The sequence below is a fragment of the Salvia miltiorrhiza genome, chromosome 5 (assembly GCF_028751815.1).
Source record: "Salvia miltiorrhiza cultivar Shanhuang (shh) chromosome 5, IMPLAD_Smil_shh, whole genome shotgun sequence".
Classification (NCBI taxonomy): Eukaryota; Viridiplantae; Streptophyta; class Magnoliopsida; order Lamiales; family Lamiaceae; genus Salvia; species Salvia miltiorrhiza.
In genome coordinates, this window is record NC_080391.1 from 18888122 (window position 1) to 18905304 (window position 17183).

Below are 17183 nucleotides of genomic sequence, written 5' to 3' on the forward strand. Positions count from 1 at the left end.
ATGAGGTGGGAGACAGCGGGACCGCGACGCCCAAGTTGAATACCATGAATATCCCCTCTTGCTATCTCATGGTTGATCATGGCCGAAAGTCCCTCGGTGCACAAGATAAACAAGTAAGGGGAAAGGGGGTCCCCTTGACGAAGACCCCTGCCCGGAATGATAGGGCCGACAGAGGCGCCATTCACAAGGATCTCATACGAAACGGTGCGAACACAAAGCTTCATCCATCTTCTCCATTTCTCACAGAAGCCCAACCTCTGTAGGACAGCGTCTAAGTAGTTCCAATCGACGCGATCGTAGGCTTTGCTAATGTCAATCTTGAGAGCTAGATTGCCATTCTTCCCTCTAGTTCTCCTCTTCATCGTGTGGATAGCTTCAAAGGCAATGAGAATGTTATCTTGGATGACTCTCCCTTCCACGAAGGCCGATTGAGAGCGATCAATGAGGTAGGGGAGGACTTTCTTTAACCTGTTGCATAAAACCTTCGAGACAATCTTGTAAACTACATTACAAAGAGCAATAGGTCTAAGCTCTTTCATGTTAGTTGGGGTCTCGACTTTTGGAATGAGAGTAATCAGAGTGTTATTGAGGGTGGGAGGGAACTCATCTGTTGTAAGCCAGTCGCAGCAGCTGCGGAACACCTCATTTCCAATCACGTTCCAAAACTTTTGGAAAAACTTCGGGTTGAAGCCGTCGGGGCCGGGCGATTTATCGGGGTGCATCTGGGTCACTGCCTTTTTGAACTCCTCCATCCGAAAAGGGGCAGTAAGCTCATCATTCATGGAGTCATCAATGGTCGGGCTAAGCCGATCAAGGACCTGGGCGAAGTTGATATGGCTGGTGGAATCATCGAAAAGGTTTTCAAAATACTTCTTAGCCTCTTGCCCTATATCACTGGTGTTTGTCGCCCAGCTACCATCGTCCCTTTGAAGCCTGGTAATGGTGTTAACCTTGCGTCTCGCCGAAGCCATATTATGGAAGAATTTTGTGTTTGAATCTCCCTCCCTCAACCAGTGTTGTTTTGCCCGTTGTTTCCAGTGTGTTTCCTCTCTGAGGAGGAGTTCAGCCATCTTTTTTCTCGCCTTCTTAAGCTTCTCAATGGAACGCGCATCAAATTTCCCTTGGTAGAAGGAGATCTGTCGCTCAAGATTCTTCTTTTGCATTCTTTGGTTGCTGTCCAGATGCTTCGCCCATACAGAAATAGATTCAGAGACCGCCGTCAACCGTTCAAGTATATTGATATCATGGAGGTTGGTCCAACAATCGCGGATCACAACGGGGAGGTCAGGTTCGTAGCACCATTTGTTCTCGAAGCGAAACCTGCGAGTATGCCTAGGATGAGCAGAGCCTTTGCACTTTAGCAGGAGTGGAACATGATCTGAGATAGTGGCCGAGACCGGGAGCAGCACTGCCTCTGGAAAGAGATTTTTCCAATTGTTCGTAGCTATGCCCCTATCAAGCCTTTCCTCAACAAAATGGTTTGTACCCAATCCACGAGACCAGGTGAACTGGTATCCGCTGAGAGGTATGTCTGAGAGTTCGCACTCCATAATAGCAGCTCGAAAGCCTTGCATGAGCCAATTTGGATGGTCGACTCGTCCACGTTTATCTCCGGGATCGAGGAGGTCGTTAAAATCTCCTATGATGATCCAAGGGAGAGTGTTCAAGCCTGCGAGCCTTCGCAATAAGTTCCAGGAGTCTCGACGGTTTCGCCTATCGGGGAAGCCGTAGTAGCCGGTGAGTCTCCAGTTTCCAATAGCATCATTGATCTGCATATCGATGTGGTTCCGAGAGTAGCCTGTGAGTTTGCAAGAAGAAGTGGTTTTCCAAAGCATGCAAAGACCCCCGCTCCTGCCTACACAGTCCACAGAGAAACAGCCTTCAAAGTTGAGTCGAATTCTGATTTCCTCGATTCGTTGGCGTTGGGATAATGTTTCGCAGAGAAAGATAAAATTGGGCTTGTGAACTCGAACGAGTTCGATGAGCGTCGGAATCGCAAGGGGATGGCCCAATCCCCTGCAATTCCAGCTGATGCAATTCATTGGGCCCGGCTGACTCCACCATTGGAGCCCGCCGATACAAGGTCTGATTCATCAGAGACATCCACGTGGATTCCAGCCGGGAAAATCTCAGATGATGTGGAGGTAATCATGGCATGAGTGTTAGTGCCACGTCGTCTTTTCCTTTCTTCAAAGTTGATAACTGATGAGTCATCCAATTGCATTAACTCCCAATCAGTAGGAACGTTACTGATATCCCGCAGCACCAGGCTGTGCGTGATTTGAGGGATTGGATCGCTGGTATGGCGTGATCCCATTATGGGGAGAGATTTGCTCCCGAAATCACGTGCTTTCCGTTTCGGGTCGGATTGTAACGGCTCGCTTGAAACCCTAGCTTCCGCCGCCGCCCCGCTAGGGTTGGAGCCTCCATCGTCAGCTCGGAGCCATTTGTCACCAGCCAGAGACACACTCCGCCGATCAGCTGCTTTAAGCCAAGCACCCCATTCCCTCTCGACCTCTTTGACCTCGAGCGTGAAACGGAGATTACAAAAGTTTTCGGAATGTCCAAGTCTTCCGCAAAGAAAACAGAAGATGTTGAGTCGTTCATACTTGAAAGAAACCTGGAAGGAGGTTCCGTCTGTGTTCTTCAATCTCTTGAATCTTTTGAGGGGTTCCGTGACATTTATGCCAACTCTGATTCGCATGTATTGCCTCCAGACTCCAGAAGAGTTGGTACTGTCATATTCAAGAAAGTTTCCGATGAAGTTCCCAAGGAGTCTCCCTACTTTCTCGGTTAGGAAGCCTGCCGGAAGATCATGGATTTGTATCCAGAAAGGTAAGGTGTCAAGGGGAACTTTCGATGGCAAGTCTCCCTTCTTTAGTTTGTGAAGAATGAGAGGGAAATTTCCATAAGACCAAGGGCCATTATCCAAGATACGCTGAAGATCCAGTTCATGAAAGAGTTGGAATATGAATCTGCCGTCCCCAATATCTTTCATGAAGACTCCTTTCCCGGGTCGCCAGATGCTTGCCAGTCTGCTTCGCATGAGATTGAAGTTTATCGGCTGCTCAGTGAGAAAACGGCCCACCAAGCATAGTTCAACCGCTACCGTAGTGTCGTCGGCGATATCATCATCAATGAGGAGTTCGTCCTCTTCAGCAGATAGTTTTAGTCCGGCCATGCGCTCCTCCATGAGTGGAAGGTATGATAAACTGATAGAAACTTGAGTGAAAAACGAAGGCTCTCAACGAAGGAGAGAGGGGCGACGGCTCTCAACGAGGGAGAGAAAAAACTGATATAATCCTATCACGAATTTTATGTTTCTATATAGATTAATTAACAAAAATAATTAGATATGACTATTGAAGAATGGCGTCGGCCATCCTACTTTTGAACCGACCTCCTTATATGCTATATAGATTTGTGATGTTTTAAATTTTTATGATTACTTATGCTTTTAAGGTAAGATAAAATAGGTTGATTTTCGAAAACCGATTAATTTTCGGCCAGGTGAAACCGCCGACATTTGGTTTGCACAGAAACAAGGATTCGAGAGATTGTACAAAAAATGCAAATTAAGCAATGAGTAGGGAATAGTGGGACAGGAAGAGAGAGAGAGAGAGAAAACAAGAACCACCACAAAACGAACAGTTCCGCTCTTCTCACCATTCAAAATTCAACTACCATGTCTATGTATAGAATTTCTCAAACAGCCTCAAAAAAAGTTGAGTTTTACAACAAATTCTACAGCAGCAGCCTCATATTGATCAAGTCAAATAATTTCCTACAAGACTCATATCAAGACCCTCAGTTTGATGGTCTCTGGCATGCAGCAAACAACTGCCAGCTAATGAAAGCCATCACCAGTGAAGTGAACAGCTCGAAACCTACCACCTTTGGGAAGTGCCACCCCAAGCCCAGTTTCAGATAACTGCAACAAACCATTTGAATTACTCAAAAAATGTCAACACAGGATCGCACATTAAATGATGCGTTTTCTGGAATAGACAACACGAAAAACATATCTTGAAGTGCAGTAACACACCTTGTAATTGATGGCATTGTCGCCACTATTCCTGCGCAAGCATATATTATAGGAATCAACGTCTTGGGCTTGTTTTTCCTGAGCCACATTAGAGAGCCTAATGCAGCTAGTGATATACTCAGCACCTGAAACACAACCACCCAAATACATGCAGAGCAAACGAACTTTTAGATTATACATTGAGATAAAAGGTTTAACACGGCATATCCAGTAAGATGAGAATGGACATAATCAACACCATATTAAACTTGTATTACCAAATTAGCATTTGCTTCAAGACCCTGCAAAATGTAATCCCACGTGAATTCTAATCCTCTGGCACCCACCCAAAGAGGTGCCAGCCTATGAAGGACAGAGTCAGCAAAAGCCCAACCTGCCAACAAAATAAATGGAACATTAAAAGCCAAAGGGGAGCAAGCAAATTAGAAAAAGCCTTTTTGGCTGTAAGCAACCAATGTTCTTTTCCTTTCATCAACAAAATCCTTAAATCAATGAAAGTCCAAGTTAACATACAGCTGCTGAAATGCATAAACTTCAAAAAGGGAATAGGATTCTTTCATAATCTGCATGACCAGTTTCTACTGTGTATTACTAAAGTTCACACAAACCAAGCTCAAGGTGTATGATGTAAACAATCAATTTTCATAATAGAAGAATGTTGAGAGAGAGAGAGAGAGAGAGAGAGAAGCAAGTGGGTAACGAGATGTTGGCTGGAATATATCAGCCAAACTATGTTCATAAATATCCAAGTGCTGGACTAGTAGCAGAATAAATTTAGTCCACCTCATTTGTGATAAGCTTATAGATAGCTACGGCTCTTTGTAAGTATTCATTAAATATAGAAAGGAAATATCTCAAAAGTTATTCGTTCTCGCATTGCCAGGACCGAATCAAATTGAAGGACAGAAGGAGTTGCCCCAAATGTATGTTACCCAATGTTTTAAAAAACGGAAAAAAACGCCGCTTAAACGCCGTTTCAAGGCGGGGCGGCAGGATACCGTTCCTCATGCGCCGTTTTTTCCCCTCCCCCCTGAACGTACGCCTCCACCTCGCCGAGGCGGGCCAAGGCGGTGAGGCGCTGTGAGGCGCTGCAAGGCGCTGCGTCAAACCCTAGTTAGGTTTTCTGATTTTCTGAACTTAATTGGACTGGGCTTCAGGGCATTTGGTGCGAAAATAGATGGGCTTAGTTAAATTGAACCCTAATTTAAATGGGCACTTATAATTTAAGTGTAATTAACATATTAAAATTAAAATAAAAGGTCAGAAGGTTTTAAAAATTGAAAAACCCAGCGGCAACTAGCGTCAACTCTCTGCGCTCCTCTCCTTTTCATGTATGTGACTTTAATTTAAGATTTTAAACACTTAATAGCAGCTATGAACTTATGTATTTTGAATTATTTGCTATGTTTTTATGTATTTTGGAATATTTGCTGTGTCTTTATGTGTTTTATGACATTAGATATAATTTATGTGTTTTGTTACGAATTCCGTTTTTTTATTCCGCCTCACTCCGTTTCGAAACTAACGCCTTGTGAGGCGGAAGAAAAACGTTTCGCCTTACAAAACGTACTTTAAAACATTGATGTTACCCATCTGAAAAGATATTAATAAATTGGTGAGATCAAATTTTATGTGCTAGTTAATTTGTCATCTCTGAATCTAAAAATAAATGCTTCATTTGGCAAGCCGAGAGGAATGGTATCAGTAGCACAAGCTTTCTTTCCCAATAATTTTTTTTTACTTCCAGAAAATTGAGATGACTGATACACGATATTTTATAGGCACTACAACAAAAAAACACCAGGAGGAAGTGCGGGGGAATCATAATAATGATTAAGAGAAGAAACCAGAACTGCACTAACCAAGTCCAACAGCTTGGAATTTGTGATTTTGAGAAATATTCCTATGAGTTAACTGTGTCAAGGCAAAGTAAAGCCCAGCAACATCTATGAATCCAATCAAAGCTTTCAACAATTCCTGAAAGATAATGAACAACAGAACTTAAAATTTTGGAACAAATCAGCTTCAATCCTATACAAAGCTTCTAATTTGAAAGATGATTTAAAGAGAATAAATCATCTTCAGTCATGATCAGTAATTTTCCTTTTAAGGGTCAAGAGAAACAAACCAAAACTAAATTCTCAGGTAGCCTAAAAGGCTAAAACCTATACAAAGCCCTAATACAAACCTATTTCAATCCCACAGGGAAAGAATCAAAATAGAAGAAAAATGAACAGCTGAAAAACCCAAATTAGCTTATCTAAGAAGATCATGTGTCAAAACTTCCCAAAAAGAATCTAGTTTGCAGCATCCCTCGGTAATATAAGTCACGCATCAACAGAGTTCCAAGACACTTGTCTCATTTCAGTGAAGTCATAGAAATGGATAAGGAGCAAGCAACTCAAATATTTCAAGGCATTCAGAAACCATTCCGAACATGACTCTAGTGAACATGAAACACTATATTTTCCAATACATTAAGGCAGCATACCATACAGGTGATCAACAAGATAAGATAAATTGCATAAATATCTTAAGAGAAGGAAATACCTGATAAGGGTCGAAACTGTCGCTTTCAGATACCTTAAGAAAGGTTGCAAGACATACAAGCTGCAAAAGAGAGTCAATGAATAAGAGTTCACGACTACCAAGAAGCAGAATCAATGTAGAGGCATTCAATCATTCTGATCTGAATGACTGACCTTCACCAATGCAGTAACGAGGTATACAACAGCTGCTTTAATCGAAGTACCAATGGTATCATACTCGGATCTATCAGATAGAACCAGTCAACATAATAGACCAAATGCTTTTCCAAACACAAGTGTGAGAAAATAAACAAGCTTCCGAAACATTCAAGGCAACAAATTGATACATATAAATCTCATGTACGAAAACATTTTTGCAGGGGTTGGAGCTTAAATTTACACAAGTGAAAGTGGGTCTCAGCCTGATTAAAGACTTCTTCTCCAGCTAACAGAACCCAAGTTAATAAAACAGTAAAGGGGAAAGAAATAAAGTAGCCAAGATTATTGATAATCAAGTATTCAAACCCACTTATACTAAATTTCCATCCAAATTCGTGATGCCCAACAACAAAGAATCATTCCTACAATTCCAAGTCCAAGAGCGCTAATTGTATTCTCTCCTACTACATTTACATTCCGAATGCAACCATTTACCGAATCCTAATCTTTCCACATAATTGAACAATGTCAAAACTATATCCTCATAAACTAGTACAAACACCAATAAACAAAATCAGGATTATAACGGCATAAACTGAACTTCCATGGATAAAATTTCAGCAGATTCAGTAAAGGGCACCATTAATATCACAGAGATCTGATGGACTCACAATTAATTTAAAGGAGAATTAAGCTTACAAGGGAGTGGCGGAGTAGTAAACGGCGTGAGGGCCAAAAGTGAGAATCGCACAGTTGAAGAAGTGAAATATTGTCATGCTTTCCTCTGAAATTCCGCTAGGCAGAGAGAAAGATCTCCAAAAATACAGCCTTTGTTGATCGATAATGGAGAAAAGCCGATGTAGAGAGGCAGTAGAGCTGTAGTTTACACTGTTTTTTTTTTTGGACCAAAAAGATTAAATTGATGAGTTGGGCTTTTTAAAATTATAGGCCCAAATTTTTATCAAAAGTTTGTCATAAAACTTTCTTTTTATGATGATCCATTATTGTTGGGGTGCTTCTATTCATAGCCCTTTATTTAATAAAATATTAATAAAAATACTATCTTACCCTTATATTAAATATTTAAAATGTTAATATATTTAGTATATTATCAAACCAACCAAATTGTTTTGTTAGATCAAGTCAAATTCATATCTTTTTAATTTATCTTGTGATGTTAAATTAACTAAATAATATAAGAAACCTAACTTGTGTTTAAATATAGCCATCTACGACTACAACTAATTAACTTATAGTAATAAAATTGGTAAATTTATCGAGCTGGGACTTCAATTCTTTAGATATTAGAATTGTGTCTAACTTTGGGTAATTGGTGTAGATTTTAAATTGAAAAATAAGTTATTAATATTATAAATCTGTATTATATTAAAAAAATCAACATTTTAATTTGAAATTAATTTTAAATTGATTTCAAAATTGAGTGGTAATTTTGTAATTATAATCAAATTGTATATATATTTTTTTATTTTTATTTCTTTTTTTCCTTATCTTTTTTTTTTTAATTTTATTTCTTTCTAAAATTGTGAAATTAGACTAATTATTGAATATTTAATATGCATGTCAAATTTAAATATTACAATAATAGCTTTAGTTTGATATATTTTATGTAAATATTTGATTTAAAATGTCAATATTATATTTACTTAAAGATTAATTTTTTTTAAAAAAAAATCTCTCTCCTCTCTTATCTTTTTTGAATAAATATATTTTTTAATTTTATTTTCATTTCATTTTTAATTTTTTTTACCTTATCATAATATCAATTTTTATTATTGTCAACTCTTCTTTATTTTTTTATTTTTTTCAATATTTAGTTAAAATTAATTTTTATTATATTTATAAATATGATAATTGAGTTGGTATCAATTTTATATAAATATGGAGATATAAAAATATTTCTCGTGTATTGTACGAGATGTAAATGCTAGTATACTATTAAAATAATTGATAAAAGTGGAATTTAGTGGCACTTATAAAATTATGGAACATTGGATCTCATCCCAAACGAGCCCCCAAATCAAAATATTCCAAGAAAATCATATAAGGTTGTCAAGGATTTTTTTTTCCTTGTTTGTTTTTCTTTTTGCAGGAGTCGGTCACTAGTGGTTCTGATTGAAGTAGTAGCGGTTGAGAATTCGAGATCAAAATATATAACAATGAAATTAATTTATGGGGTCCAATATTTCTGATGAGGATGGTATTTGGCCCACTTAATAATGAAGGATTAAGCTCAAATACCTAATAAAGAATTAAGCCCAAATACCCAGGATCTATGGGCCCCTAAATGTGCGTTTAACTCATAGGGGATAAAACGGGCGAACCACAGATCTGCCTCCCTAGAGAGCACCTGACTGAGCTAACCGATTCGTCCAAAGGGATCGAGGACCAACCGTAGAAGGAACTATGCGATGAGAGAATTATTTTCGAACAGAGCTTAATGAGGAAGACACATGAAGGTATCAAATCTGAAGAAGAAAACAAAAGGACCTTTTGTAGTTGACAAAAGCCCTTAGAATGGCTCAATAACCGTTTTGCAGGTGGTTCCTTAATTAACCTACAACTTTTAAGACAGAGGGATATTTTTTTGTCGGCTCACGTGGAAAGTGCTAGTCAGAAAGGACGAAATTGCCCCTCTCAATTGTGAAGAGCATAATAAAAAAGACGAAAATGCCCTTAATCGTACTAGCTCATATTGTTGTGTTCGTTAATTGCACTCTATAGTTTAAGGTATGATGCTTCACCTATGGTGCAATGATCGGTTGAAAGTCTTAAGCGAACATGTAGAGAAAAGGGAAAATGTGTTGTATTCTATGTTCCGTAGTCTTACAATGAGAGATAAAATCACTATTTATAGAGAGATACAAGAGGGGTAAAGAAGTCATTCCAGATTCTTGTAGGACTGCTAAGTTGGTTAGAGAGAAAGCTTCCTAAAAGTAGCCGTCGGATGCGTCAGTAGCCTACCAGCTTTTGTCTGTTGTTCAGCGATGTCATGCTCCAGAGCAGCCAGGTCCGGCAGCGCTAACCGCTTACTTAGAAGAAGTACCTTTAAAAGTCTGCGGATGCTGTCATTGGGTGGCAGCTCTTCGGGGAATGCTAATTGAGGTGATTCTCTTCTGCTCGGCTCCAACTCTGTTCTTTGACCTTTTGCTGCGTTCCAGATACATGCGTACTTTACTCCTCATCACATATTTATTGGAATAGCCCCGTCTGTTATAATCTATAAATAGCAATACGATCTTCCTTATAAGACACATTGATTCCCTTAACAGTAGAATTTCCTACCATTTTAATATAAGTCCTAAGTTCTTGAGTTTATTGGTGATTCTTGCCTTATTTCAGATTTCTTCCCACTAGATATTCAAAATCCTCACCCCATCATTCAAATATAAACTGTCACTCCATAGATTTAAAGGTCCTATAGAAATACTGTGAGTTATTGCAAAACAGGTCCAATTCCAACATAATTTCTAATTGGTTCCGGTCAGTTTGAATTAAAGAAAGATCGGAGATTCCATTCACAAACAGGGCCGTGTGTCTATATATCTTACTTATAAATTTTATTTAGCAGTTTACTTGAATAAAAAATTGAAGTAGCGCAGTTGTAAGACACATATATACTATATTAAAAACATAATTTCTAATTGAAAATCAATTTTAAAATTGAGTGATAATTTTGTAATTATAATAAAATTGAAGGTTTATATTTTAACTATATTGTTCTTTTTATTTTCCATTTCTTTAACTTTTGATTTGTTGTTTTAATTTCTTTCCAAAATTGTGAAATTCGATTAATTATAAAATATTTAATATGCATATCAAATTAAAGATCACGATAATTAGGGGTGAGCAAAACCGAACCGCATCCAAATAACCTAACCGAACCATTGGTATTTGGTCGGTTTGGTTCGGTTTTGAAATATTTTGGTCTCGGATCGATTCTAATTTTAGAAAAACCGAATTTTTTTTGGTCGGCTTGGTTTTGTATTTAAAATATTTGGATAAAACCGAACCGACCGAAGTTTTTTAATTTAATAAGTCATAATATATATATATATATATATATATATATATATATATATATATATACTTACAATTTGATCATAATTGAAATTGGTCAATGGATAGACAAATTTTATATTTATGGTTAATATTTGAGTTGAGGTTGGTTTAATTTATTTTGGTACAAAATTTTAATTGACAGGAAATACGTTTTTAAAATTAAAAATTTAAATATTATATCAAAGTTTGGTTAAACTGAAAACTGAACCGAAACCAAAGTTTAAGTATGGTTTGGATCGGATCGGTTAGAAAGAAAATTTTGGTTCGGATCGGTTGACATTTTTTAAAAGTTTGGATGATTTGGTTTTAGGAGATCGGATCGGTTTTCAACCGAACCGACCGATTGCTCACCCCTAACGATAATAGCTTTAATTTGATATATTTTATGTAAATATTTGATTTAAAATGTACAAATTAAATTTGTTTAAATATTAAAATCTTATAAATTTCTCTCTCCTCTCTCATGTTTTTGAAAAAAAAATATTTTTAATTCTTTTTTATTAGTATTTTTTATTTTTTTAACTTATTTTTTTTCTTTTCATAATATCAAATTTTATAATTGTAATTTTTTTTAATATCAAATTCAAATATTTTTAGTTTTTTTTAAGAAAATATATTTAGTTAAAATTAATTTATATATAAATATATAAAATAAAATATATTTTCCGTGCATTGCACGTGATGCAAATGCTAGTTCTTTATATTTAAAAACATAATAATTCAAATCCCCTCATACATTAATTTGACTTTTTTTATCTGCTTTTACACGGCTCCAAAAAATGTTCACATTGCTCGAAAATTGTTACAGATTAACTCCAAAAAAATAATAAAATCAGTATAATAAGAAGAAAAAAAAAACAATAAAATCAGTATATAACCTTGACATATACTATAGAGTGGATTTTGAAAATAGCCACTTTTATATAGTAAAAATAAATTTTACCCACTAATATAAAAACTTAAAAAAATACCCACAGTTACCATTTTACCCTTACATATAATTTTTTTACAAATACCCACGAATTCACAACCAGTGAATTCACAACTAAAATAAATTTTGGTTGTGAATTCAAGCTTTAAAACTCGAATTCACAACTGAATAACAAGTATTGGTTGTGAATTCAAGTTTTAAAATTTGAATTCACAACTATAAATAGTGTTAGTTGTGAATTCACGTGAATTCACAACCCACGTCATTTCAAGTTGTGAATTCACAACCAATAAAACTTGAATTCACAATCAACATTATTTCAATTGTGAATTCACAACCAACGCCGATAATTCAGTTGTGAATTCATAATAGGATGTATTAAATTATAAGAAAGTGGGTACTTTGATATATTAACACTATACACAATAGGATGTATTAAATTATATTAAAAATTTAGACTTGTTTCCTAATACATATATTGCTTATAGTTAGTATTACTTATAAGTTATAACTATAACATGAATTGTTTATGCTGAAAGAAAGTTTTTCAAAATTTAAATTAATAAAGTTTTATTTAAGATCAACTATGTCACAGGATAGATTTGAATGGATTAAATAGTGTATATTGAAAGTGATCTGTTGTAATATCTTGATTATAAAAATTTTATAAGTAATTTTGTAACCGAAAAAAGCAAAAAAAATGAAATGACTGATTTTTCCTTCGCCTCAAGCTACCAATTATCTTGATCCGACCTTGTTCACTTGTTATCATCGTTTTCCTTCATTCTTAAATATGTGTTGATCAAAATCACCTTCGCCAGTTTTCTATATAATTAGCAAAAAGATTTTCGACTTAATGATGGTTGGTCATGATCAATCCCTTTGAAAGAGATATACGCTAAACCTAAATACTTTGTTTCCATTTGTCCTAAACATTGTGGATCATCAACTTAATTGTTGGCCTAGTTAGTACTAAGTGCCCTTTTATACCCCAAATTAAAAAAATTCTAACAAGACTCAATCTTCTTTCCAAAATATTTAAACAAATAAGAATTTGAATTTCATAAATTAGATTTCGGATATTTCAATTCAAATAGCTCATCCTTATTTTTCAAACATTTTATTAGTTAAATTTATGAAGCTTGCTTACATATGATGTGACAGAGAAAAGGGATAAAGTAAAAAGAAAGAAAATTCGCCCTATTAGTTTTGGTGCATGATAAATTTACTATTTATATAAGTAAAATTAACATCACATTCTAGTAAAACTATAATAAAAATTATTTTGATAATTAAATATTTAAAAAATATATAAAATCTTTTTTCCAGGTGGATAAATAAAATTATAAAACAAAAACATGTACAAATTAAGTACTAAGACAAACCCTAGAAACTACAACTCGTGACATAGATATCTAATTTAAAAAATAAACACAAAATCTTGGGTACACCCGTTCGTACAACCGGGTTGACCCGTACCCAGAATAATGTTATTTATATGGTTTGGGTCAGGATATGAGTTCAAATCAGAATACGAGTCAAAGTCTAAGTGAAGGTGCAATCCAGTTATACCATACACCCGAGTGTACACAAGATCACCTAAAAAATAAATATACTAATTAACGTGCAAATTAGTGGATAACTCGTCTGTAATTACGTGCAGGATCGGAAAGTCTTAAATGCCACAATAGATTTCTCTTCAAATCTCTTCAAATTGTATAGTAGAAGTGACCTTTGTTTATTAAGTAATGAAAGGGAACATTCAACGTAAAAATATCATTTTGCTGCAAAACCTCTTTTATTTTTTAATGTTCTTTTTTTTTTTTTCTAATCCCTTCTTCACAAACTTTTATTTCTCATCTCTTATTTATTTAAACAGAAAAAGAAGTACAACTGTATGTAGTGCAAGAAGTGTCATATAACTAACGTATCATTGCCCAATTCATAGCTTAATTAATTAAAAATAGTGCGCAGTTCAATATATAATTGGGAATTTAGTTCATCTCTGTTCATTTCAAAGATTAATCACTATATATATGTCAACATTTATTCAATCATTAAAAACAAAGTAGAACCATTAAAGATGGAAAAACTTAGAAAAGCAGGGCAAACGCCCTTTTTCATTTATGCAGTCAATATTTTCTATTATTGTTTATCATGTTTCTTGTTTCAGCTTATAAGCCTTATGTTTATTGTAATGACCCGACTTTTTATTAAGGATTATATACTTTTAATTACTGATTTAAGGATTGATTATGGTAATTAGGGTTCAGCATCCATTAATAAAATACGAACTTATATGAATTTGATAATTTATATATGTGATGATTTATTTTTATTTTCAATAGATGATGCACTCAAAATATATTTTGAGTCCATTAATTTATTGTGGAGAATTTAACACTGAAGTGTTAAATATGAATCTTTTATCGATTGTTTACTTAAGCCCATGAGTAATTTAATTTATGTTAGAAGCAAGCTCAAATGGATTTTATGCTTCAATAAGAATTAGGCTTATATGTCTTAATGTATTTAAATGAGTTTGGAACCATATAATTAATATATTAATCTCTTAGATATTTTAATGATTAAATTTGAATAAATCCTAAGCATGCTGAATCCTAAGCATGCTGAAGAATTTACTACGCATGCTGAAGAAATTCTTCAGTCATACAAAGCTAGCTGAAAAAGAATTATGTGTTCATACTTGTCAGCTGAAAATTACACGATCCTCATCCATCCAAACCACCCCATTTTTCTTTAAAACCACAGCCACTTTCACCATTCTCACACCACCATTTTCAACTACTGCAGCCCATTTTCAACAGCAAGATTTACGGTAATAATGAAAGGAAATTCTCCCTCTTTCAATTTTCTTCACTACAGATTTCTAACTTATGCTATACACATAATTATGCAGAGATAAAAATCCACCTATTCAAGGTATCATCACCCTTTCGTTGTCAATTTTCAGAGAAACACCAACAGAGAACCACCAAAACCACATACAATTACTTGATATTTCTTTATGTGTTTCAAGATATGGCATACGATCTGAAATTTAGATTTTTAAACTACAAGAAAAGATGTTCAGATGTTATAAGCAATTGATATATATGATATTTACAGTATGAGAATGATATGTGCTAAGAAAAATTTTATGCTATTTTTGTGAACTGTTATAAGGCTTGAAACCCTGCTGTGTGTGTGAGAGTCGAGATCAGAGGGAGGCGGCAGCCACGGTGGCTCGTCGCTGGCAACGGAGCGGCGGCGGTGAACCTGCCGTTGTCTCCGATCTGCCAAGAATCAAAGGGGAAGAAGAGAGGTTTTTTTTTAGCTTCAAGTTTTAAAAGGGAATTGAGGAAAAGAAAAAGAAAAAGAGAATAGGGGAACTTAGGGTTTACCTGGGTTGTCGGAGGCTGCGGCTTCGCCGGAAATCGGAGGAAGACAAGGACGACGGCGGCGGTAGCCATTAGGGCTGCTGGATCGACCGAAAGAGGGAGAGGCGGCGGCGTTTTACGTCGTTCGTCGGCCCAGAGAGAGATCGAGACGAGGGTGAGAGTTAGAGAGGGAGGAAAGGCGGTGGCCGTGGTCTTGACGCGGCAGCGGATCTGCTGCAAGGACGACGGAGGCAGCGGCGGCGGCGCACCGCTTTGACAGCGGCGTGCGTCTGCTGTACCTTGTTCCGGCAGTCTTGTGAGAGAGAGAGCGGAGGCGACGGCGAGGCGGCACGCCGGAGGCGGCGCCGCCCTCAGCCGAACAGAGAGGGAGAGACGAGAGAGGTAGCCGAGAGGGAGAGAGTAGAAAGAGAGGCGTGAGGTTGTGTGTGTTTAAATGTGTTTTAGTGTGTGTTTATTTAGGGTAGCATGAGAAGTGGGCTTGGACCCCAATTTTTGTTTTGGGCTTAGATTTAAATGTTGGGCTCGGCCCTTTACAAATAAAAGCTGATGGACTTATTTCATTTAAAAGTTTTGGACCTTTGTTAATTAAATTGTTTGGGCTGTTTTTAAAGAAAAATATGATGGGCTTAATTTATCTAATTAATTTGGGCTTATATCCATTTAAAGTATTTGAGCTCTTAATTATTAATTTAAATTGAGCTTGATTAATTTAATTGTATATTAACCTTTAAATTAATTATTTAAATGGAGTTCATTTATTTCAAGTATTTTTATAAGTGGACTTTTAAAATAAAATATTTTGAGTTAAACTCTTATTTAAATTAATTCTTTTCAAATGACTTATTAATATGGATTATTTGAAAATGATTAAATTATTTTAAGTATGAGAAAGAATGATCTATGATGATTTAATTTGTCTATGTGATATTGTTTGATTTGTTGTTAAAAGATGGAATATTTGACTTGATGACGTGAGTAGAACGAGTTATGATTAATGCGCATGTTGATGTTCGAATAAATAGTTTCGAACCTAAATGATAGTTATGTGATAATGTTTTGAGTTTAAGGTTTTGACGAGATAAGATTAATATGGATGCTAGAACCCTAAAATAATTAAAGGAGATAGTTTAGTTCAGAGACCTATTTTCTTTTCTTCACGACTTTTTCTCGAACTTATCGATTCTTTGTCAATAAAGGTCCAGGCGGGAAGTGATAGCTAAAGAGGGAAGTAACTCTACGCCCGTTGTGGGAACGAATAAGGTGGGCTTTCTTAAAACACGTATATAGAGATCCCCTGCACACAGGCCTCTTATACGAAATGAAATGATATAACTGTGATATTTCAAATGATGAATGATTATTATGAAATGAAATGTTTATGGAAATGATTAATTGATGAATGGTTCTTATGAAAGGAAAGGAAATGTTTATGAAATGATTGTCTGCCAAAAATGTTTATGTTTTATGTATGTATCCTATCTGTGTTGGTTCGCCAACTATAAAGGAAATCGGATTCGGACCCTACGCTAGACGAAGGTTTGCTAGTAAGGGTTAACGTGTACACCCATGGAGACTGTGTGTCGCTTGCGACCGGTCTTGGCGTCCGTGGAAGGAGGCCTCCTTCCCGGCGCGTAAAAGGAACAGATATGGATCATATAGACCGAAAATGGGATGCGCATCCAACTTTATGAAATGAAAGAAAATGTTTAGTAAGCACAGGTCCTTCAAGTAAAACCCTGTGTGTTACTGTTGGCAGTACAATAAATGATATAAAATGTTATGTTTCCGGCATATGTTCACTGAGTATTTTTACTCAGCCCTACATGTTGTTTTCCCTAATGTGCAGGTTGAGCGGGTGATGGAATGGAGTGGAGTTGAGCGGATGTACCTTTTGACATAGAACAATAATGTAACCTTGAGTATACATCTTCATATGTATAATTCACACGTATTTCCGCTGCAAGATACTCTGATTATGTTAAGGTTTTTATTTTAAGTATGATACTCTTTTGTTGGTTAATCCACTTTGACGGGCCTTC

The 17183-nt window shown here is 35.9% G+C and overlaps 1 protein-coding gene across 1 annotated transcript; it reads right to left on the reverse strand.

Moving 5' to 3' along the window:
• Positions 1 to 3641: 3641 nt before the first annotated feature.
• LOC130986537 (uncharacterized) lies at positions 3642 to 7727 on the reverse strand. Its single transcript, XM_057909970.1, has 7 exons — positions 7432 to 7727; positions 6748 to 6817; positions 6596 to 6655; positions 5908 to 6022; positions 4303 to 4418; positions 4046 to 4170; positions 3642 to 3931 (listed from the first exon to the last, which is right to left on the reverse strand). The coding sequence occupies exons 1-7, from the start codon at positions 7506 to 7508 to the stop codon at positions 3808 to 3810; spliced, it is 687 nt and encodes a 228-aa protein (XP_057765953.1). The 5' UTR covers positions 7509 to 7727; the 3' UTR covers positions 3642 to 3807.
• Positions 7728 to 17183: the final 9456 nt, after the last annotated feature.

Coding starts and splice junctions, on each gene's coding strand:
- LOC130986537 (XM_057909970.1), bottom strand. CDS start 7,508: ATGACAATATTTCACTTCTTCAACTGTGCGATTCTCACTTTTGGCCCT. Junction 6,818..7,431: donor TACTACTCCGCCACTCCCTT/GTAAGCTTAATT, acceptor TCTATCTGATAG/ATCCGAGTATGATACCATTG. Junction 4,419..5,907: donor ATTCCAAGCTGTTGGACTTG/GTTAGTGCAGTT, acceptor TTTTGTTGGCAG/GTTGGGCTTTTGCTGACTCT.